At 34.4% G+C, this 25,178-nt stretch overlaps 1 protein-coding gene and 1 long non-coding RNA gene across 2 annotated transcripts in view; both read left to right on the forward strand.

Moving 5' to 3' along the window:
* The window catches only part of zswim6 (zinc finger, SWIM-type containing 6), a 100,945-nt gene extending 95,027 nt beyond the window's left edge, over positions 1–5,918 (forward strand). Inside the window, exons 12-14 of the mRNA XM_051120674.1 lie at positions 1,652–1,815; positions 1,896–1,977; positions 3,521–5,918. Of these exons, the coding sequence (XP_050976631.1) occupies positions 1,652–1,815; positions 1,896–1,977; positions 3,521–4,383 (1,109 nt within the window). The 3' untranslated portion in view covers positions 4,384–5,918. The remainder of the gene's footprint in view (positions 1–1,651; positions 1,816–1,895; positions 1,978–3,520) is intronic.
* A 12,000-nt stretch (positions 5,919–17,918) lies between these two features.
* The window catches only part of LOC127171646 (uncharacterized), a 63,870-nt gene continuing 56,610 nt past the window's right edge, over positions 17,919–25,178 (forward strand). Inside the window, exon 1 of the long non-coding RNA XR_007828543.1 lies at positions 17,919–18,176. This is a non-coding gene — a long non-coding RNA (uncharacterized LOC127171646). The remainder of the gene's footprint in view (positions 18,177–25,178) is intronic.

Consider the following 25,178-nt stretch of genomic DNA (forward strand, 5'->3'; position numbering starts at 1 on the left):
TAATGGCAGGCCTGCGTACCGCATTTCCGCTAGCAGACGGACGTAAAAATCAAATCTGCATTCGTCTCCTCGGTTTGGAGAAACAACACGCTTGGAGAAGTTGCAAATTCGCAGCACTATTTTTAAGATCTAATCGCACCGCAGTGCAGAGAAGCTAAAATCAGAGGAAATCAACATGCTGGTGATAAATAGAAATCCTGTCCCAGAACTGAGCGTTTGAAGGTTTTCTCAGCGTCTTGCATCACGCCAGGCGTCTGGCACTAGTGCTGACTCACGCCTCATTATGCAGCTGTGTGTGTGTGTGTGTGAGATGCAGTGCTGTAGACGGGCGAAAGGGTTTCTGAGCGCCTGATGTTTCTCCAAGGTCACTGGTGACTGTTTGCAGTGTTTACAAAAATGGCCAGTCATGTCAAATTTCCATCACTTGTGTGAATCCATTTATATCCCATGAAATATTTACAAATATTGCACATTTGCTGTCCTCCTGTATATTTTTAGTAAGGATGGACATGAGTACCTTGAGTAGTTGAAATTAACAGCAATGATCAATCATATTCATTTCATAAACTTAATTAATATTAAACTATTGACAGCAATGTTCAATCATGAATGCATGTTTAATGTGTTTTACAGTCTCTTCTGCTCAGCAAGTGTGCATTTATTTGATCCAAAGTACAGCAAAAACAGTAAAATGTTAAAATATTTTTACCATTTAAAATAACTGTTTTCTATTTGAATATATTTTAAAATGTAATTTATTCCTGTGATTTTAAAGCTGAATTTTTAGCATTATTACTCCAGTCACATGATCCTTAAGACATAATTCTAATATTTTGATTTGCTGCTCAAAAACATTTATTATTATTTTTATTTTTATTATGCTGAAAACAGCTGAGTAGAACTTTTTCAGGTTTCTTTGATTAATAGAAATCATTTGTAACATTATAAATGTCTTCATTATCACTTTTGATCAGTTTAAAGCATCCTTGCTAAATAAAAGTATTCATTCCTATAATTTCTTGGCCCAAAAAAATAAAAAAAGTTATACTGACTCCAAGCATTTGAATAGTATAGTGTATAATGTTACAAAAGCTTTTTATTTCAGATAAATGCTAATCTTTGAATTTTTCTATTTATCAAATAATCCTGAAAAAATGTACTCAACTGCTTTAAATATTGATAGTAATAATAATAATAATAAATGTTTCTTGAACACCAAATCAGCATATTAGAATTATTTCTGAAGGATCATGTGACACTGAAGACTGAAGTAATTTGCTGAAAATTTAGCTTTGATCACAGGAATAAATTACATTTTAAAATCTATTCAAATAGAAAACAGTTATTTTAAATAGTAAAAATATTTTAAAAATGTTACTGTTTATGCTGTTGTACTGGTGAGCAGAAGAGACTTTTTAAAAAAAACATAAAAAATCTTACTGTTCAAAAACTTTTGACTGGTTATACACACACACACACACACACACACACACACATATATATATATATATATATATATATATATATATATATATACACACACACACATTTCCATTTGTTATATATTACAGTTTTAATTGCTTTTCTATGTGAAAAACATTCATACAGATGTTCTTGTCTTAACATGCATTATTTCCCGTGTCATTTCTAGGTGATGCTCGAAGGTTAGAGACAGTATTAGAGTCCATACAGAAGAACATTCACTCGTCCTCTCATATCTTCAAACTGGCGCAGGATGCCTTTAAGATAGCGACGCTCATGGACAGTCTGCCAGACATCACTCTGCTGAAGGTCTCCCTGGAGCTGGGTCTTCAGGTATCCATCAGCACACTGTGTTCCCCACTTATACCTGTTTTGGCCATTTCCTTACATGTTTTTCTTTTCTAATAACTCAGGTAATGCGTATGACACTTTCAACGCTGAACTGGCGGCGGCGAGAGATGGTACGATGGCTAGTCACATGTGCCACAGAAGTTGGTAAGTTTGAGCCTTTAGCGTTACCAGATTGTTGTTACAAAAATGCAATTAGGCAATCATGGCTGTTACAGTGATTTTATCACACTTTGGTAATGAAACTGAGTTAACCTAATAACCTAATAAACAACCACGAGTGTCTTGTTGCTTATATAAAATAGCAGCAACTGAATTTTTATTGAAAATACTGTACAATAATAATTTAGTTTATTAATAATAAGATAGTCAAGGCTGTGCATTACTGATTTTACCACAGTATGTTAATAAAATGGAGTAAAATAATCATAATACAACCCAGAGCTGGGTGAAATATGGACAAATTCAGCGACTGGGTTGTTTTGACCCAGCAGTTGGGTTAAATATCTAACCCAACCTTCTGGGTAGGTTTATTTAACTCAACAGTTGTTTAAAAATACTATATGATTGGCTTAAATTGAACCCAGGATGTAAATTAAAAATCAGACACATAATTACTAGAGGCATCAGTAATAAACAAAAGATGAACATTTATTAATAAGCAATTAAAAAAATGTAAATTATTTAATTTAACATTCATTTATTGAACAAATTTAATAAATATTAATTTCCAGCCTAGTTTGGGTTAATTTTAAGCAAGAAATGTATTAATTTTTTTAACAATAGTTGAGTTAAGTGAAACTACCCAAAAGGTTGGGTTAAACATTTAAGTTATTTAAATTTAAATCAAATAATAAAATAATAGTTGTTGCACAGCCATTGTAAAGATTGTAATAAAAAAACTGATCATGAAAAAAACAATCATGAAAATGATCATGGATGCATAAATATTAATTTCATGAATTTAATATTTATAAAAAAAAATAATAAAAAAATTATTTAAAATATAAAAAATGTAAATGTATACATTGTTTCTAAATATAAAATTAATATAATTATTATAATAATTATAATAAGTATAACAATTATTTTGTTTTATATATATATAAACTATATAATATTTAAATTCTGTAAATTAATTGATACAGTTAAATAATTTAAAAATTAACTTAATTTAATATTAATAAAAAAAGATACAATTTTAAAGCCAAAAATACATTGTATGGGTCAACATTATCAATTTTTTTTTTTTTTGCCAAAAATCATTAGAGTATTAAGTAAAGATCATGTTCCATGAAGATATTTTTACAATTTCCTACCGTAAATATATCAAAACTTAATTTTTGATTAGTAATATGCATTGCTAACAACTTCATTTGGACAACTTTAAAGGTAAATTTCTCAATATTTTGATTTTTTTTTGGCACCCTCAGATTCGAGATTTTCAAATAGTCCTATCCTAACCCAACAAACCATACATCAATGGAAATCTTATTTATTCAGCTTTCAGATGATGTATAAATCTCATTTTCAAAAAAATGACCCTTATGACTGGTTTTGTGGTCCAGGGTCACATATTATAAAGACTTTTATGTGGTCTTGGATATTGAGCACTGCACAAACATGTATAAATAAAGTAATATTTTATGGAAGTTGAGTGACATTTTGCTCCCCGTGTCTGTGTCTGCAGGGGTCTACGCACTGGACAGCATCATGCAGAGCTGGTTCACCCTCTTCACGCCGACCGAGGCCACGAGCATCGTGGCCACCACGGTCATGTCCAACAGCACGATCGTCCGGCTGCACCTGGACTGCCATCAGCAGGAGAACCTGGCGAGCAGCGCGCGGACGTTAGCCCTGCAGTGCGCCATGAAGGACCCCCAGAACTGCGCGCTGTCGGCCCTCACGCTCTGCGAGAAGGACCATATCGCCTTCGAGACGGCCTACCAGATCGTGCTGGACGCGGCCACCACGGGCATGAGCTACACACAGCTGTTCACCATCGCGCGCTACATGGAGCACCGCGGCTACCCGATGCGCGCGTACAAACTGGCCACGCTCGCCATGGCACACTTGAACCTGAGCTACAACCAGGACACGCATCCGGCCATCAATGACGTGCTGTGGGCCTGCGCGCTCAGCCACTCGCTGGGAAAGAACGAGCTGGCCGCCATCATCCCGCTGGTGGTGAAGAGCGTCAAGTGCGCCACCGTGCTGTCGGACATTTTGCGACGCTGCACGCTGACCACGCCCGGCATGGTGGCGCTGCACAGCCGCAGGAACTCTGGGAAGTTGATGTCGTTGGACAAGGCCCCACTAAGACAGCTCTTGGACGCTACGATCGGGGCCTACATCAACACGACGCACTCGCGGCTCACGCACATCAGCCCACGGCACTACAGCGAGTTCATAGAGTTCCTCAGCAAAGCCAGAGAGACTTTCCTCATGGCGCACGACGGACACATTCAGTTCACGCAGTTCATAGACAACCTGAAACAGATATACAAAGGCAAAAAGAAACTCATGATGCTCGTGCGCGAGCGCTTCGGCTAGTCCGCCTTTGTACGCTTTCTAAAACGGAAAAAAGAAACGACAAAAACAATACGAACCACACCGGTATTATGTGTATAGACTTACGTTTGCGCAAAAAAAAAACGGAAAAAAAAGTGGAACGTTGTCATGTTGTGGACGTTTGTGTGTTTCCCCTTTATTTGTGTGAAAGCGTGTGAGAGTATGTCACGACGTTTCGGTTTACACTGAGTATATGTTGTCCAGTGGCGAAAGTCCACACAGCACTCCAGATCTCTCTGTTCAACATTCACAGCCTCAAAGTGAAGAAATATGGCTTTAAACCAAACAACACCTCCATCCTAAGTGACAAGTACCTCGTACGGCTTCAGCTTTACTCCTTCCTGAACCAGTCACACGTTACCAGTGTACTAAAGAAGTGTTAGAAGAAACGAGAAAAACAAAAACACGTCTCCATTTTTTTTTTTTCAACTTTTTTTTTCAGTTCACCAGGCTAATTGCAGTGCTGTTTCGTCCAAAAGCATGTCTCACAAACACACACACGCTCTTCGACCCCATTGTGCTTGCGCTTGTGGAAACTTAGCGACTGTCGACATACATCTCAGGGATTCTCTTTGAAAAAAAAAAAGGAAAAAAAAAAAAAAAAATGGTCATGAAAGAATGAGAGCATTTTATTGTACTGTATATATGATAGTATATGTCTGAATATTGAAAAAATGTATACGTTAACTAATTTATAAAAAGAATATTCTATGTAATGCAAAATACTTGAAGCTGCAGTACCTTGGTTTGAAACAAAACATATCAGAGGGACTAAACGCGAGCCTCGGGCTGTGTTCGGAAAGGAAGGCTAGCGCGCTGCTTAGTATGCGAAACGGTAGGCATTACTCCAGTTTCACGTGATTTCATGACGTTGCATGTTGAATTCAGTTTCATCTTGGGTGTTTTTCACATTTAATCTCATTTAAAATCGCATTGCACAGTGTCCGTACTACGCCGCGCTAGCGCGTTATTCCGAACACAGCCGTGCTGTCGGGGCTGGAATCGGGCAGTGAACCTGTGTGCTGGGTATCTATGCAGAGCCACCGGGACGCGTCGGCGGTTCGGACGGACACCCAGTGAACCAGAGCAGCAAGCCTTAGCATTAAGAATTGGGAATGCAAGAAACGCAGGCCCACGTGCCTCAAAAAACGCCTAGAAATGTAGATCCAACAGTATCGATGTTAACGCAAACATGCCGAGCGATTGGCCTGACGCTCTTGTTTCTTTCCACAATAATCGAGTCACGACGAAGCTCCATTTTTATGCACAATAACATGTACATGCCTATCTGCTGACATCTTAACTTTGTGCAAGACAGAAAGTTGCTGTGTAGGTCTGACTGTTCAAACGTTTTCTAAACGCTTTTGGTTTTTTTGTTTTGTTTTTTTGTTTTCTTTTTGTCGTTCCTATAGGATTCCTCAACGAAACGAAAACAGCCTTCTTTCTTGCCTTGTCTTAACGCTTTAAAATAACCAAACTGGAGTTCTAACTACCAAACTTGTTCGTTAAAAATGAAAGCCAACCGACTTTGGTTACAACTTTACTGTCTTTAATTTTAGCTGAATGGTTCTGTATTCTGTGCTTTAAAAAGCAGTTTTCCTATGTTTTTTGGTGCAAAAACCTTGTCGAGTGTCCCCTTCCTTAGAGGTTTGTCTGTAGCTCTTTTTCTTTCTTTGTTCGTTTAGAAACCGAAATATCATTTTTCTCCATTTTATTTATTATGAAAGGTAAACGATTGTACTTCTTCACCCGTGTCAACATTCTCATGAAGTTGAATTTAAGATTTGATACACCGATATCAATTTATTTATGTAACTAAATCACTGTTTTATAAACTTGTTAATGATTCAACATTTTTGTTTTAATTAAAATTAGTTTTTTGAGAGGAAGCAAATCATCGAGTCGTTTGTTTGCACGACACTCGCTTTTTCCAGGACTGGTTTTCATAGAATGTTCATCTGTTCGGGATAGAAAATGGTCCATTTTAATTAACCTGTTTCATTATATATACATCATATTGCATTATAAACACCATTTCGCATGTATTTTTCACCAAACTTGTAATGTATTCTGGGATTGCACTCTTAAAAATAAAGGTTATTTATCGCCATTGAAGATTCCGTGAAGAACCTTGAACATCCATGGAACCTTTTAAACGCAGAACAGGTTCTTTAGATTTTTAAAATGTTCTTCAAAGTGTTTCTTTTAAGAACTGTTCGCTGAACGGTTCTTTGAGGAACCAAAAAAACTTTATTTTTAAGAGTGTAAGAAGAAGAAATAATTCTGCTGACTGCATTTTGGAAAATCCTTCACACTGGAAATCTGCTTAAAATGGTGGCAGCTCACTAGATTTGGAAGAGTCGGTTAGTAATGAGAAAATGCTCTTAGTTTTAAGTAATTTCTTAAAATTCTACCATTATAGTTTATCCAGCAATCCCTCCTTTGTCTTGAGCTTCTGTGCTTCTGGGTTAGATTAGCTCTAGGATTTACAGTTTGGTCATTTCCAGATGCCAGTTCTACAAAGACGTGTCTCTCTTGTCTAAGCTAAACAGGAAGTGGACAAACGGGCTGCACTGGAAGATTATGACACTTGAGTTGCTCCTTCACACTTGGAGCGGAACGATAAGGTTGACCACAGTCACACAAAAAACAGATCCTCTCACACTCTCAATTGCTTTTAATGGCAAACTTCCAGGAATTACCAGCCGGGAGCTTAAAACCATTGAGATGTCAAGAACGTGAAGGGCTGAACCACGTTAAATACTGCAGGAAAAACTCATTCTCACACTGATAAGGTGGCCAACTTCACACTGTGTAAATTACATTTGTCGCATTTTGCAAAATTTACGATATGCAGAAAGTAAATGCCCTTAACCCACTGGACCTCTTCAGTTGCAATTTTTTTTGTTTCAGTGGAATGAGATTTTGGTAGTTTTGACTGACATATGGGGGAAGAAAAATAAAAAACAGCTCATAATCAAGTATATATATTGCATAGTATTATAAAATCCCTTCAAAATAAAAAAATAAAAAAACTTGAACAAAAATATACTAGATTGATTTTCCTGGGGGAAAAAAAAGTGTTCCATTTCAAGGCTTTGGTCAGTTTTGACTGCAAAATTTCACCCACCAATGAAAAGGCCCAAAGGTTATATCACTTTTCCATTCTGCGAATTTTAACGGGCAAAATCATTTCCGTCCACTCTAATTCTTCAACGTCACAGTAAGTCTATTTGCGAGACTTCTGGTTCATTAGCCACTATAGAGGGTTTGCACTTAATGTCATAGTTAATGTACTAATGAATACGTTGTTCTGCTAAGTCATGCTGTCTTAACCATGAAAAAACGTGTAGAAGCTGCTAAATCATATGAAGAAGGACTCTGTAAGCAGGAAATGGCGCAATATTTTACAAACTAAAGTTAATAGGTCCTAAAGATATGTACGGGCAGATTAATTAAGATATTAGCCTAATATTTCACCTAACTTACCTGACCAGAAATGATAAGAACAAACACAAACGTTGTCAAGATTCTTGCCCTGGAAATCCTGGTTCAGTTTGGCCAACCACAAATGGCTTGTGCACTCTTCTTCTTGATTTGTTGTAACTTTTGGCAGTCTCAAAATGTTTTTCCCGGTCCAACCAATTAGTGCAACCCAAAACATGACAATAATTGCCAATTTTCAGTAGCAATAATCAGCAAAATATGCGAATTTCGTTTGGTTCAGCGGCATTGTTTATGTTTAGTGCGGCCAATATGGCCGATTGATGACGCATTGTCTAAACACTTGCAGTCAATGGTAAAACTGTTTGCACTACAAAACAGTTTGCTCATAATTAAGATAATACGTTACAATAATATGGTAAGACACACCAATTTGCAATATCATGCAGCAAAACAAGTTGGCTTGTGCAGCTAAATATAGCTGGACACTGATGAGACTAGAAGCCACCCATAACATTTACATAGCTCTGGCTACTGGGTATGCGCATAACAATCTAACGTTTTGTCACACTGTACAACAATAATACTGTTTCTGTAATATAGTAAGGGCTAAGTTTTGGGCTGGGGTAGGTGTAGACATTAATAAAACACAATCTAATAGGTAGAACAATTAATTTCATTGTCAGTTCCGATTGGAGCTGTATCCCGCCATAACCCACTCTTACGGGAAAATAAGGTAGACAGGAATCCTTTCAAACCTGGTTCAGTTGGTCACGCGAATTTGCCTGGATTACCAACAGGATAATCTTGGTTGAAAGTTGCTGTATTACTGTAGTAATATGGCCATATATTTTAGGTCGGACAGTCCGGTTTTGATATACCATGTCATTTGAAATAGCCTTGTCATCACTATTTATACTTAAATCAATAGGTCATAAATGCATACATTTAAAAACGAGCTACTAAGTATTAAGTGATTTACCTTTTTTACACAATATTGTCTGTTTTTGCCCTATTCGGGCAACGAAAATCGTTCCAAACACCGTTTTTGAACGAATCAACGTGCCAGTGATTCACTGACCCATTAATAAAGACAATCTTGTGCTTCATTCCAAAATGAATCATCCATTTTGAAGGAATCGGTTGAATGACTCAGCCGCCTCCTACTATTGGCTAAGTTTATCCCAATATTTCATATTATAGTCAACATACTGAATCAGTTAAGTGTCTTTATTTTAAGTGATACAGATATAGCCTCCCAACTTAAACAAAGTTATTGTTCAATGAAAGCACTACAGTTTATATGCTGTAGTTACCTCTTCACAGCAGTATTTTAATTGTATTACTTCAGTACAGAAAAAAAAATCACTCTGACCCTTTTAACCTGAAACTGAGAAATAATGTTTTAAAAGAATGCATATGGATCCTTTTCCACGTTTGCTTTGGGCTGCAAAAACCGCAGAGTTTTGCAGTTTTTCCACCTCTCTTCATCAGCGGAACGGACAGATGGGACGAAGACCCGTGCTGACCAACGCTTTTCACTCTCATTTTGTTACTGAGAGCACAGATGCACAGTCAATCCAAGATGGAGCACTTTGCCCAGACCATCAGCCCCTCAGTACATTTGGAAGAACAAACTGTAATAGCCTCAGCCATAATTCCCATGAAGCATTTTCAGGCCTGTGAGGAGATCTGTTCCTGCCAAAGCGGTGTGGAACAGGAGGCCGGGGGGTTCGGGGGGGAGATATCCAAGTGCTTGAGTGAAGACAGTGACAAATTCAAGCTTTTCTGTGACTTCAGGCTTGGCACAAAACACCACTGACCGCAGACACAGGATGAGGCCTTAGAAGACCAGTGCACTGAAAAACTAGCATTGTTTTATGAGCAATGTTTGCTCATATCTAGAGTACAGTATTAATGTACTGCATATACTTTGTGGTTTAAAATAGTATGTGAAACAGCGGCTTTTCTCACTGCGCTGAACTTTGTCGTTCTAAACCCCAGTTTTATTTCCTGGTAGAGGAGCAAATGTTTCACACCTATAATTTCGAAGCAGATTTAGCAAGGGCGTACCATTTAGTAGGGATGCAAGGGACATGTCCCTACCAATATCCAGCGACTACTAAACTGTCCCTAGCAATAATCAAAAATTAAATATATGTGTATGTAACCACCTAAAATGGTCATACCACTGATATTACTGGAAGTGTTTAAAACATACGTGCACAATTCAGTTGAATGATAAAATTTACCCTCTTTAACTTTATGTTGTCCTTCTGTTTTGTGTTCATCTGCTTCTCCCATTTGCCCTTTTCACTTTGACTATCACTCTATATAGACTAATGCAATCAGATACAACAATAATTTCTCTTTTAATTACAATATATACTGATAAATTTAACATTCGCTTCAATGGTATGAGATGACAGGATGCTTTCAATGGATTTCCTAATGAAACTGTCAGCAACTGAAATACAGTGAATTAAGCAAACTCGATCATAACACACAATGTTTCCATCTTATATTTAGAGATGCTGGTCATTTGAGTGTTTTCACTAGTTAGCAGTAAACCAGTTACCTCACCTTAATATGTAAACATTATACTTTTTTCTCTTATTTCTGTTAATGTCATAAAACTAGTGAGGTAAGCCAGTAGTAGTACTGACAGCGTCATGTAAACAGTGCTGAAGTGAGAAGGTCCTGGCTGCAGCCTGCAGATCGGGGTGGAGCTGCATGTGGGGCAGGGCTACATGTGTCGCCCCGCCCACAAATTATATCATTGGTTAATGACGCCAGCGCCCTCAGCAGGATTTTATTACCACTCGTTTGTTGCGGCGTTAGTGAGTAGTTGAGCTACGAGTTTTGTCTTATTTGATTAGTTGTAATGTTTGATTACAACATTGCGTTCATTATGTCACTAATGAGTGATTGTATAAGGAGATGTTAAGTAGTTAAAATAAGAGTGCCCTCATGTGTGTGTGAGTGTGTACTTGTTTTTGCTACATTGTGGGGACCAAATGTCCCCACAAGGATAGTAAAACCTGAAATTTTTGGCCGGCGTGCAGTCCCCACAATGTTAAAAAAATGATTAAAAATAGTAAATGATGTTTATCTGAAAGTGTAACGATGCAAACATGTTTTCTGTGAGGGCTAGGTTTAGGGTTAGGGTTAGGGTTAGGGGTTAGACAATATCGTTTGGTCAGTATAAAATTTATAGAAATCTATGGAAAGTCCCCACAATTCACAAAAACAAACATGTGTGTGTGTGTGTGTATTACTACATGTTAAATGTATGTGGTAACAATGGAAGACACAACAGGTGGGCCTCTGCTAATAAAACAGTGATGTTAAACTGCTGTTTTGTATGACCAGTACAATGAAATACTCAAACTGCATTATCTTAATGTTCTTTGAGTTTATTCCTCTTCATATATTGTTTAGTCCAACGCTTTTGGACTTCCAACTTTCTTTAACGTGAGGTAATCTCTATATTTTATCTCTACATGTACACATAATTTATTGTGAAAGGTTTTGTTATCAGAACAAAGCAATAGCTGTCATGTAGTAGGAAAAATGGCACTTTATCAATTCATAATTCTAAGACATCATTTTCAAAGAAACTTTAAGTGTTGAGTTGGTGACAAAAAAAATACATTAAATACAAGTAAATGCGTAAATAAAAATAAAAACTCATAAATAATTTAAATTGGCAAATAAACATTAATCGTTGCGATATACAGTTCTTAATGCACAAAGATATGACAGGTCGAAAGCAGGAAGTGGATGCTTGCTTAGAAATAATAATAAAATTTTGCCCAAAATAATGAATGAAAACATAATGTATTATGTTTGGTATAGATCAATATTAAGTGTAGATAATTAACGAATTTATAATATATTGTTTATTTTTGTATGTAAGTTAATATCACGAATGATGTTCTATATATATATATATATATATATATATATATATATATATATATATATATAGCTTCAGCTGTGCTCTTAACCGTATTTCCTGTTTACAGAGGTGTCTACGTCATTACATGTTATTAGCCAACTGAACCATTTATTAATATCACATGTAGATAATTAACGAATTTATAATATATTGTTTAATATTTTTATATGTAACAGATATTTAATATCACAAATGAATTGTAGCTTGAACTATGCTCACAACTGCATTTCCTGTTTACGGAGTTGACTATGTCATTAGCCAATGAAAGCATTTGTGGGCAGGGCGATGCGTGTAGCCCCGCCCCACGTGCAGCCCCGCCCCGTTCTGCAGGCTGCAGCCGGGTATACATGGCTGAAGTCGCGAAAACAGCAACAGACAAACCGAATCAATTCAAGTGAGTCGTCGCTTTGGTTGATTAAAAATCCTGACTTCGATTATTCATTTCAAATTATTCACTAGCAAAAACCAGACGAAAAAAGCCATTCATTTTAAAATTTCGATATCGCTTGTAACGATTTTAAAAACCAAGTAGTGATGGGTGAAACAGAGCATCGCAAAATGATTCACTGTTTCGAACCGCTCCAATCGGATCGCGTATCACGAATCATTTGATTTAGATCGGAACTTCGCGTATTGTGAATTAATTGATTCAAATCGGGACTTCAGAGCCCGTATCGTGGATCATTTGATTTGGATCGTGACTTCGAAACGGGTTCCCGGATCTTTTGATTCAGATCGGAACTTCACTTATCATGAATAATTTGCTTTTAGCTCGGAACTTTTTTAGAGCGGGTTTGCGAATCATTTCGCGAATTGATTGATTCATGATCCGTTCTCCGAGGTCTTGATCTGAAATGATGGTTCGCGAATCATTATTTAGATCGGGCCTACGGATCGAGTGCTGATCGCTAATCGTTTAATTTTGATCAGAACTTAGGAGCGTGTTCCCGAATTTTCTGATTCAGATTGGAACTTGGTGCGCGGATCGTGAATCATTTGCGTCCAGATCGGAACTTTGGGGCGGGTTTCCGAATCATTTCGCGAATTGAATGATTCTTGACCAGCGCTCCGAAGTCCCGATCTGAAATGATGGATCGCAAATCATTATTCAGATCGGAACTACTACGCAGCGCGGATCGCGAATCATTTGACTTTAATTGAAACTTCGGAGCATGTTCGTGAATCTTTGATTCAGATCGGAACTTTGGTGCGGGTTCACGAATCATTTGATTCAGATGGAATTCGGAGCGCGTATTGTAAATCTTTTTCTTTTCCTTTAGTTAAACAGTACAAAACCATTTATGCAGAACAGTTATATAAACAAAAAAGAAGGAAAGAAAGAAAGAAAGAATACACAAATACAAACCCCTTAAGAAAATTAAACATGGTTTTATTAAGTGTAGTAAGTGTAGTAAACATTTTTATTTTTTATTTTTTACCACAGTTTTACTACAAATACCATGGTTAATCTATGGTTAATGTTAATTAATTAATTTGTGGTTACCATGGTTTACCAAGTTTTTTGTTGTAAAGTTTTTTTTTTTTTTTTTTTTTTACCTTAAGAGGACACATAGGATGAATAAAGAGTGGTTTTCACTGCTTTAGGATTAGCAGAACTTCAGATAATTTCCATATAGTTGTCTAGATAAACTCTGAATAAAGAAAAGAGTTTTAGAAACAGATTTCTGTTTATTTATGTGAAATTTAACTAGCAGGAAAAAAATCAGTTGTTATATTTTCATATATTCTCTTTCAAACAGTCAAACAATCCGACAAAAGCATCTTTTAAACAGAAAGAAGTCACTTACAAAATGAGATTAGATGAACATTAAAAAAAACACATATGACCAAAATGTCTCTGTGTGGGTACATTGCCAAACAACTCAATCTGTTGTTTGACCTCTTTATATTTAAGGAGAGAACCATAGTTTCTAAACTGAACATCACTTGTTATGATTTTCAGGCACAGAATTTAGTAGGGACTCTGTGAGATTTCCCTACCAATATTCAGTGACTAAATTGTCCCTAGCAATAATTTTGATCAAACAATTAAATGTCTGTTGTCTGCCATTATATCCCCAATGCCAAAATCAAATGCCCTTGGAATTTAGCACAGCTTTTTACTCTGGGTTAATCTAGCATTGCCACACGATTATGGTCAGTGTGAATCCATGCTGTGTTAGAATGCTATAAGCAACCAACTACCAGTCATGTTCCTCATATTCCTGTGCTTTTGGACAAGATTTTGAGATGCTGCATGTTTAATTAAGCAATATTTTATTTTTAAGTTGTTTTTTATTCAAATTTGCAAAATGTGCAAAAATAAGACCTTTTGCCATTTGATCAAATAATAAAGAGTTTAAAAATTACAGCCGATATCACGTCTGGTTTATTTATCAAACGGAGAGCATTGCATTATGGGATTTTCAACAGTGATCTGGTTGTATACTGCATATTTTAGCAAATGTATTAGGTCATCTGGGTATTCCATGCATGCAGAAGATCCACGTATGAAAAAGTATGCTATTCTGAGCACTGATATTTTAACATTTTTAAAAAATGCATGCAGCTATAAAGCGTTAAACGAGATCCTTTCATTGCTCGTAAGCCATTTGTGAAATTTCCTTTCTCCAACTCATCGACCAGTGTTCTGAACGGCCGGATAAAGAGATACGGTATCTATTGTAACGGCAGCAGAGCGCTGTACACTTCCTTCTCGGGAGGAAACGCTGGTTGTAAATGTCGTCTGTTGACATGTGTTGCTAACACAGGCGTTTAGTGCTGGGCAGTGGTCAACTTTGATCCTTTATCACAAGACAACCAGACCCAAACACCCTACAATTACAGCACAGCAAGCCGGGCCGGACAGAACCCCTCACAGCCCCAACAGGAAGCAGAATCGCTGAAACAATGAACGACTGCAGCCAGGAACACCACAACCTCCTGCTCTCATCCACAGAAAACTATCAAAATGCCTCAGAAAAGTAGCTTATTCCAGGGTCACGTAGTATATCATGTCTTCCAGTAAATATGTCTTAATATACAGGATAAAATATAAAACTTACTTTTTTAATTTCAATATCACAATTAAGTAAACATAAAAGTGAACTGTAAATCATTTTGGTTTGAGAAGATGTTTAAATTTGTATAAAAGACAACATTCCAGTTCATTCATTTTTCTTGACATCTTGTCAGTCTGTAAAATTCCTTTAACAAACAAAACCCACTGCCTCAATGACATCACTGCCCAGAAAATGACACCATTTTGGAGAGAAAACACCAGATGTAAAGTCTGTCCCTGCGTCCCAATGCGCATACTATTCACCCTATCTGCCCTAAATAGTATTGAAATTTACTAGTATCACATAGAATGTAGGGTGGATAATTTGCACTTTGGGATGCAGGCCGATTCATTTCCACGAACCGACTCTTTTTGGATAGTTCGGCTCAATGAACCGGTTCAGAAAGCCAATTCTTCGGTTCCTGATGTCATCATCAACAATAGGCTCGATTGAAATGAGCAACTTCTGTGCAGAATCGATCACTGGTGATCACCGCAAGATGCATGCCGGTTATAAATGTGTCCAAATTAAGTCCGCCTTGCTCTGATGTCACGCTGATGTGTGCCAAAATACTCTCGCGACGGCGAGGCGGCTGTGTCGGATTAAGCAGTCGGGCGCAGTAGCTCACTACCGACTGCGCTGACCAAAAGCACGATGGGAAATGCCTGGATGACGACACAGCTTAAAGTTCATTGGTTCAGACAGCCGTGATGTTGCGATCTCTTCTAAAATGTATTATTTTTTAATCTAATATCATGTGGTTATGTGTTTAAATGATGCATGAATATTCCCAAACACTATGCCAGTGCGATCTCTGTGAAAGATATATGATTGTTGTCATATTTCTATAAAAATCTAAAATACACGTCTTTATTAAAGTAAAAATGAATGATTAATATGCGTTTCGAATTAAATAGCAAGCACTTTGAGTGTCTTGTTCATCATATTTATTTTCATATAAAAACAACAGAGCTGAAATTATATCATGTTTATCAGCAACACAGCACGTGAGTGTGATAACGCGATATCCGCCTTTGATCTCGTAAGGTATCAGGTGTGCTCTATGTAAGGCCGGATTATTAAAAATTTCTTTACACGTCACGTGTACAGACGTTATAACGCGTGTACACGTAATTGCGTCTACACGCGTTATTTCGTGTACAGACGTTCCGACGCGTAGACGAGTAATTACGGGTAGACGCGTAAACACAAGATTTCCGGTGTTAAAATAAAAGTCACATCCACTATATTTATTATTATAAAGTACATTTTGAGGCAAAACATAAGGTGCCTTATAAAACATTAATATAATAATATTAATAATGTAATATAATTGTAAATAGTTATTTGTTTAATTTAATTATTTCCTGTTTCTTGTTCAGGATATATAAAATAATGCTTGAAACTTAAGGGCGTTTTATATGAAATACACTTTAATCACAAGATTCAAAAGAAATGTTTACTCCAAAGCCAAAAACATGTGCAGTTTTCTATATGAAAACTAAAAACATTTCAATAAAAATCTAAACACACACACACACACACACACACACACACACACACACACACCAGCAGCAGCAGCAGCAGCAGCAGCATAATTTTAGAAATAATTTTATTAAGTGAACAATTCACTCTTAGGCCCATTTTGACAATCCTGGTTGTCCTCCATGCTAATCTCGTTGTCTGGTAGTGCTGCTGGTCTGCAGATGGATACTACAGTCTACAGTTTTATGTTGATTATTTGTATTACTTATGGTGGATGTACCCTATGTTGTTGGATGTTCCCTATGGATGTTCCCCATCTTGTTGTGTACAATTTTGCAATTAAAAAAAACAGTTCCTTGACTGTGACTGTGATGAAAAGTTGTTGCGTTCAATACACCTGTGAAAAAATATTTATTTAAAGTTTTTATTTATTTATTTTAAGTATATTTATTTTATGTTATTGTTTTTACAAAAGCGAAACTTTTTTTTTTATTAAAGCTTATTGCTTTATTGAGCGTAATCTTTTTCACAAAAACTCATTCAATAAGGGGCAATAGCCATATGTTAAATTTTGGGATCACTTAAGCAGTGTAAACTTTTTCTTTCCACCTGTATTTTAAAATGTATTTTGTATTTTTAATTAATTTTAATAAAATTACATGTTACATGTGTAATAAAGTTTGTAAATTATATTTTTAATCAAAATAACTATTTTAATATATGTCACTGAAACTAACTCCTCTAACGCACGTATTTTGAAATGCCGCCTCCTTCTAGGTCATAATACGACGTCATTATCATGTGACCGCCAGGTGCGTTAGTGCGTATTTTGGTACGTCACTTTTATATGTATTATTAATTATTGACAGGTCATTATGTAGAGATTTACGTCACTATTATATGTTTAATTAATTGTATGCAAATTTCGATGTTTCCGGCCTTGCCATTGGCCAAACATTAACGTCTGTACACGTGACGTGTAAAGAACTTTTTAATAATTCGGCCTTCCATATTTCATCTACGGCTACAGACGGCGATCAACGAGAGTAGCCGAGAGCAGTCGGGGGCGGAGTTGAAAACGGAGGCGTCAAGTCGGACACTTTCTTGAAAAAAAAAAAAAAAAGTCGGACACTTTCTGCTCTCGTCAGTGACGCTCTCGCGGTGTTTGCATTCTCTATCACAGAATACACCTACTTTTTAAAAGCGTTTTCATGAGCAACAGAAACACGTTTCATATACTGCTTAATACGGCGCCATCTGAACAAGAATAATGATCAACATAAACATATACTATTTACATACTAATAAAGTGGGGTTTTATATGCTTTTATCAGTGTTTTATGAATAAATGTGACTCAATATAACATTGTGACTACAGTAAAAACACTTTTATTGTTCTAAAAACACAGATTTGTCAGCGTTATCGGACTTGAGGATGTTGGAATAAACCCAAAACACACGTGATCGTTGTCATGCTGTGAATCTGGCCAATCGTGAAACAGCCATGTGGTCATCAGAGCTCCTGCAGCCGCTCTGGAGAAACTGCGCCGGCTGAGTCAGGCTGCTCTCGAATCGCTATCGCGGTACTTTGATGGCACACGTGACAGTCACGAGGCGTCGGCGCCGCCTCAAGTCGGACAAAATTTCTAACCGGCATGCACTGCTTCAAGTCAGAATTTGATCGAGCTGCGCAGCGCTGCGTTAAGTCGAACACACCTTTTTAGTCGGACGTGCTCTTTAGTCGGTTGTGCGTCTTACGTCATCAACCCAGAACTAAAGTTCGAATCAGTTCGACTCCTTCAAGAATCGAACGTCACCAAACAGTGAGTATAAGCAATGGATCTGATTATTAACTGATATTTTGTGGAGTTACTTGGTTTGTGCCAATCTATACTCTTTCCTGTTTGATCAAACTACACAAAACGAACTTTTTTCATTTAGCTGTATATTTCCATCTTTTTTTGTGCCGTTTTTGTAAACAATAGAGGGTTTGCACTTACGTGACGGTTTGGTCAGGTACCCGGATGTGCGGCCATTAAGCAAATACTTGGATGTAAACAACAGAATGGATTTAATGGTTAATGCACTACTGAATACGTTTTTCCTGCGAATTTATACTGTCTAAACCATGGGAAAACATGTGGAAGCTGCTAAATCATATAGAGAAGGACTTAGTAAGCAGGCAAGGGCGCAATATTTTGACAAACTAAAGTTAATAGGTGGTAAAGATACACACATGCAGTATTGATTAAGATATTAGCCTAATATTTCACCTACCTAAACGGAAATGAGAACAAACGCAAATGTTATCAAAATTCTTACCATGGAAATCCTGGTTCAGTTGGACCAACCACAAATGCCTTCTTTCCTCAGACAGTTTTTTTGCACGTTTCTCCTTGATTTGTTTTAACTTTTGGCAGTCTGTAGTACTCCAAATGTTTTTCCCAGTCCAACCGATTAGCACAGCCCAAAACATGACAATAACTGACCATTTTTAGCTGCAATAATCAGCAAAATTTGCTAGTTTTGTTCAGTTCAGTGCCAATGTTTACGTTCTGTGCCGCCAACATGGCCGATTGATGATTTGTTGTGAAAACATTTCAAGTTCTAACTCTTTTATAGAGCTGCTTCTGTAGATTAACAGCATATTTCCATTTTAAAATACACAGTATTTAGTAGGTTCTGAATTAGAGGAATGATCTAATGATATCATTTTGGTCTAGGAACTGTTGTATTCCAAAATAAGGCAAAGACTCAAGGTTTTATATTGTTGGAGCTTCACCAGCTGGCTGGATATCTTGAGTGTTGTGCTTTGACAAGAAGAATATGGAAGGGAGAGGGAAGAAAACATTTTTTGGAAGTGTTCCTTGAGTGAGGTTTAAGAAGAGATCCAGAAGGAAGCCAGAGGTGAAAAGTAGTAGAGTTAATCCTTCAGGCCATCAGTGTTTTCTTGGGACTGTTCGTAAGATTATATCTGACTAATGTAGGCATTTATTCCAAAAATGGAAATTATTAAATTTGTTTATTTGTGTTTTTAAATAAATAACTTAGTTTTAAAACCGTTTATGAACCAATGAAATCAATATTAGAGTTTGAGTGGCTTTTTATACATTTTAATGCTTTGTTTTGTTTGAGAATATGTCAAATTATGCAGGTAAAATGGATTGTGAATGCCATTTAAAATTGAGAGATTGTGGAAAATGGTCATAAAACTAAACTGTGAACCTTTTTTAGCACTGAAACCTCAGCTAACATTATAAGTGCACCTCGGGGAAAAAACACAATGATTTTAAAAAGTGTATTATATGAGTGAGAGCGTCAAACTTTACTTTAACTGCAGAAATGAGCTGGTAAATGCCACTGGTCATAATGCGGGAGCAACAGAACGCGCTGACCAATCAATACGCTTCACATTTTACCCAGTCACCACTGTTTGCTCTTTTGGAAAAAAAAGTATTTCCATATGAGGGCTTTGAAGGCCACCTTTTGAACTTTCACATTCTCAAGATTTTCAGATCTCACTTTTCAATTATGCATGCTTTAACCTTTCATGCTCTCCTGTGCAAATCAGTGTCAGTTCTCTGTAATCTGTTTCTTACACAATCTGAGGGCTTTAAAACTAATCATTGCCTTAAATAAAGCTCGAGCTAGACAACGTGGACCAGACCACGTCTGGCCCCGGTATTCAATCAAGAGTGGGCCTACAAAACACACAGAGCGTAATATGATCAAACCTGAACTTCTGACAGACAGAAGATGTATGTTGGTGTTTGTGTGTAATCAATTAAGGAGGATAATGTGTCGTGTTTTTCCACACCGTCACAGTAAAAGCTTGTTGGTGCTCTGAGCTTCGCAGTCACATGTGGAAATCCTGTTGGCTGAATATTTCAGATGCATATGGAAGGCAGACAGGGCCAAAAATCTTTAAAAGGAACATGAAATTGGACTGTGTCTACACATTGTTTGTCTGCGTTAATGTGACAACACACATAGCAGCCAATGAAATTTCTGTATTTGAGACTATATTTGCATATGCAATATGCAGTAATTTTGTGTTATTTATTTATATTTCTTGTCATTTTTGTATAGTTTTTATGTTTTATGTTTTCATTTTTCCAGTTTAGCAACTAAAATATTTTATATTTTCTGTTTTAATTTGATCTTAAATTTGAGTAATTTTGTGGGGTTTTTTATACATATTTTTCATATCTGTATAGTTTTTTTTTATGTTTTATGTTTACATTTTTTCAGTTTAACAACTAAAATATATTTTATGTTTTCTGTTTTCATTTGATTTTAAATTTTAATAATTTTCTGTTTTTCTTTTTTAATTTGAGTGAAAATTGTGTCATTTTGTATTTCTTCAGCATTTTTAATATTTGTCATGTCTGTATGGTTTTTACTGTGTCTTAGGTTTTAATTTTTAGTTCGGCAACTAAGAAACATTTTATATTTTCAGTTTTTTTAAAAAAAAAAAGGAATTAATCTTGTGTTTTTCTGTTTTAATTTTAGTAACATTTTTGTAATTTTGTGTTTTTGTCATTTTTAATATTTTTCATGCCTGTAGTTTTATTATGTTTTAGGTGTTAATTTTTTAGTTTAGTAACTAAGAAAGATTGTATATTTTCTGTTTTAATTTGATTTTAAATTTTAGTAATTTTGTGTTTTTCTGTTTTAATTTTAGTAAAATTTTAGTAATTTGTATTTCTTCACCATTTTTAAAATTTGTCATGTCTGTATAGTTTTTACTGTTTTAGGTTTTAATTTTTAGTTCGGCAACTAAGAAACATTTTATATTTTATGTTTTTTTTTATTTTAAGTTTTATTAAACTTGTGTTTTTCTGTTTTAATTTTAGTAGCATTTTTGTAATTTTGTGTTTTTGTCATTTTTAATATTTTTCATGTCTGTAGTTTTATGTTTTAAGTATTAAATTTTTAGTTTAGTAACTAAGACATTTTCTGTTTTCATTTGATTTTAAATTTTAGTACTTACGTTTTTCTGTTTTAATTTTAGTAAAATGTTAGTAATTTTTTTCCTTGTCATTTTCATATTTTTCATGTCTGCATAGCTTTTATTTTTTCAGTTTAGCAACTAAAAATATTTTATATTTTCTGTTTCTGATTTTAAATTTTAGTAATTTTGTGGTTTTCTGTTTTAATTTTAGTAAAATTCTAGTTTTTTTTTTTTTATTAGTTTAGCCACTAAGAAACATTTAATATTTTTTTTGTTTTCATTTGATTTAAAATTTTAGTAATTGAGTTTCTTCTGTTTTAATTTTAGTAATTTTAGTAATTTTGTGTTTTTTGTCATTTTTAATAATTTTCATGTTTTTATAATTTTTTTATTATGTTTTAGGTTTGGATTTTTTAGTTTAGCAACTAAGAAACATTTTATAATTTTTGTTTTCATTTGATTTTAAATTTGAGTAATTTTGTGGGTTTTTTTGTGTATTTTTAATATTTTTCATGTCTATATAGTTTTTGTCATGTCCTTTTTTAGTTATTCAGTTTAACTTTCTTTCTCAGGTCACAAATTTACATTGTAACATTAATTCATTTACTCTTAGCTCAGTAGATCTCACTAAAGCAATGCCACAATTAACTATGCTTTAAATAAACGCTTTTAAAAGCATTAAACATTCAAATACAACCAAAATGTGCGCATTTTGAGAGACACAATCAAATTTGTCATTTTTAACACAGTAAAACTGTGCATCTTTATATGTACTGAAGAAAGGTAAAAAAAAAAAAAAAACTTACGCCTTAAAAAAAAGCCTGAATATGCATGTCTACATATACAAAACAAACAGCAAAATTGTGACATACACACAGATGAAACAGTGCGTATTGACATGACCAGATTTTATGCATTCTGTTTAAAGAGTTTTGACCCCATCTGCCTTCCATATATGAATCGTATTACTGTATGTTAAATACATATTGATTTAAATACAGATATTGATCTAAATTGACAAATAGTGTATTTCAAGGTTTGTTTATTTATATAGAGACACATTTATCTGCACTGACTTCAGATATTGCGTGGATTTGTCTCTTTAATAGAATCCTCTGATATTACACTATATCATATAAACACCCCAAAGCGTTTCAAGCAAATCATATTAACACACATATTAATAATTCCTGCTGAATGCGTGTATATGTGTATGTGAGTGTGTCGCAGCAGGATTTCTTGGGGTAGCGTCGTCTTATGTCCCGTCACAGCACACTAAGATAAACCGCGGGATTTTGGCGGGCCGCGGGAGGTGTGTGGGGGCCGTGCGGGATTAAATTAGGCACACAGGGGCTTATGGGAAGCGTAGGACAGCGCAGGCAGTGATACCACACAGCTCACCTGAGCGAGTGTGTCCTTGAGAGATAGGAGTCCGTAATCCCTGCGCCTCCGCTGGGAACGCCGGGAATGCGCCGTGAATTCATGCATCAGGCTTAAGGTCACACTCGCTCACTCCAGTTCTGCTGGATTTGCTGTATGTGCACCTACATGCACACGTGAAGTGATTGACAGCTGAGTAAATAGTTGTAAGTTAGTCTGCATGTTCAACAAAAACGCTTTAAGCAACTACCAGGACAAAGATTTCCATGTTAATAGCGTCAATTCTTTGAAAGATACTCAAAGTTTTGTGTGGGGCGAAAGTTATTTATAATGTGTTTAGATATCTGTTTCCTGAGTTATCAGTGCTAATTACTTTTGGACTCAGTGGACACAAATTCTAATTGGCCTACTTTTTTCTGTTTGCACACTTTTTTTTTATTGTGGTTTAATATATTTCATATTTACTCAGTCTCTCAGTCATTTTCTAGTTTTACTTGATTTTAAATTTTAGTGATTTTTTTTTTTTTTTATTTATTTTTTTATTTTAGTAAAATTTGAGTAATTTTGTGGGGTTTTTTAATATCATTTTATTTTAATGTTTAATGTAGTTTTTATTGTTTTATGTTTTAATGTTATAGTTAAGCAACTAAGAAACATTTTATATTTTCTATTTTCATTTGATTTTAAATTTTAGTAATTTCTTTATCTGTTTGAATTTTAGCAAAATTTTAGTAATTTAGTGGATTTTTTTTCATTTTTAATGTTTTTCATGTCTGTATAATTATGTTTCAGGTTTAGATTTTTTTAGTTTAGCTAAGAAACATTTTATATTTTCTGTTTTCATTTGATTTTAAATTTCAGTAATTTTGTGTTTTATGTTTTAGTAAATTTTAGTAAAATGTTAGTAAGTTTGTGTTTTTTCATTATTTTTATATTTTTCATGTCTGCATAGTTTTTATTATGTTTTAGGTATAAATTTTTTAGTTTAGCAACTGAGAAAGATTTTGTATTTTTGTTTTCATACAGTAATGACAAATTCAAGTTGGCCTACTTTTTTGCACCTTTTTCATTGTGGTTAAATCTATTTCATATTTACTCAGTCATGTTTAACATGTTTTACCATGTTAATTCTTTTCTATTTAGAAATCACATGGTTATCAATGCTAAACTGTCTTATAAGAAATTTAAATCTTAAAATGATTGATAAAATGATAATAGGATGTAGACAATTGCTGTCTATAAAATTAATATTAAATATAACAAAACCACAAAATTACACAGTAAACAGAAAATGTTTCTTAGCTGCTGAAGTAACATTAAAACACAAACATAATAAAAAATATATAGACATGAAAACTATTAAAAATGACAGAAAACACAAAATTACTAATATTTAACTAAAATTAAAACAGAAAAATTCTGAAATTAAAAATCAAATGAAAACAGAAAAACATTAAATATGACAAAAAAACAAAATCAAAAGTGAACAGAAAATGTTTCATAGTTGTTAAACTAAAAAATGAAAACATAAAACATAATAGAACTATACAGACTTGACAAATATTAAAAATTACAAAACAAATTTAAAAAACAGAAAATAAAAAACATTTGTAGTTGCTAAACTAAAAAATTAAAACCTAAAAATGATAAAACAATATAGACATGAAATATATTAAAAATGACAAAAAAAACAGACAATTAATCAAATGTAAAATCAAATGAAAACAGAAAATATAAAATAGGTTCTTAGTTGCTAAACTAACAGTTGAAAACCAAAAACATAATAAAACTATATAGAAATGAAAAATATTAAATATGACAAAAAATTTAAAGTCAACGGAAAATGTTTTTAGTTGCTAAAGTAAAAAAATTAAAACCTAAAACATAATAAAAACTATATAGACTTGAAAACTATTAAAAATGACAAAAACACAAAATTACTCAAATTTAAAATCAAATGAAAGCAGAAAATATAAAATGTTTCTTAGTTGCTAAACTAAAAAATTAAAACCTAAAAATGATAAAACAATATAGACATGAAATATATGAAAAATGACAAAAAAAATACAATTACTCAAATTTAAAATCAAATGAAAAACAGAAAAAAATATAAAAGACTAAAAATTGAAACCTAAAACATTATAAAACAATATAGACATGAAATATGAAAAATGACAAAAACACAAAATTACTCAAATTTAAAATCAAATGAAAACAAAAAAATATAAAATGTTTTTAGTTGCTAAACTAAAAAAAAATAAAGCTAAAATGTTATAAAACAATATGGACATGAAATGTATTAAAAATGACAACACCCCCCCCCACACACACAAAATTACTAAAATTTAAAATCAAATGAAAACAGAAAATATTAAATGTTTTTTAGTTGCTAAACGAATCTAAAATATAATAGGAAATATAATAAAACTGATATAGACATAAAAATCATAAAAATGACAAAAACGCATAAAATAAATTAAATGTAACAAAA

This window comes from Labeo rohita, chromosome 10 (genome assembly GCF_022985175.1).
Source record: "Labeo rohita strain BAU-BD-2019 chromosome 10, IGBB_LRoh.1.0, whole genome shotgun sequence".
In the NCBI taxonomy this organism is placed as follows: Eukaryota; Metazoa; Chordata; class Actinopteri; order Cypriniformes; family Cyprinidae; genus Labeo; species Labeo rohita.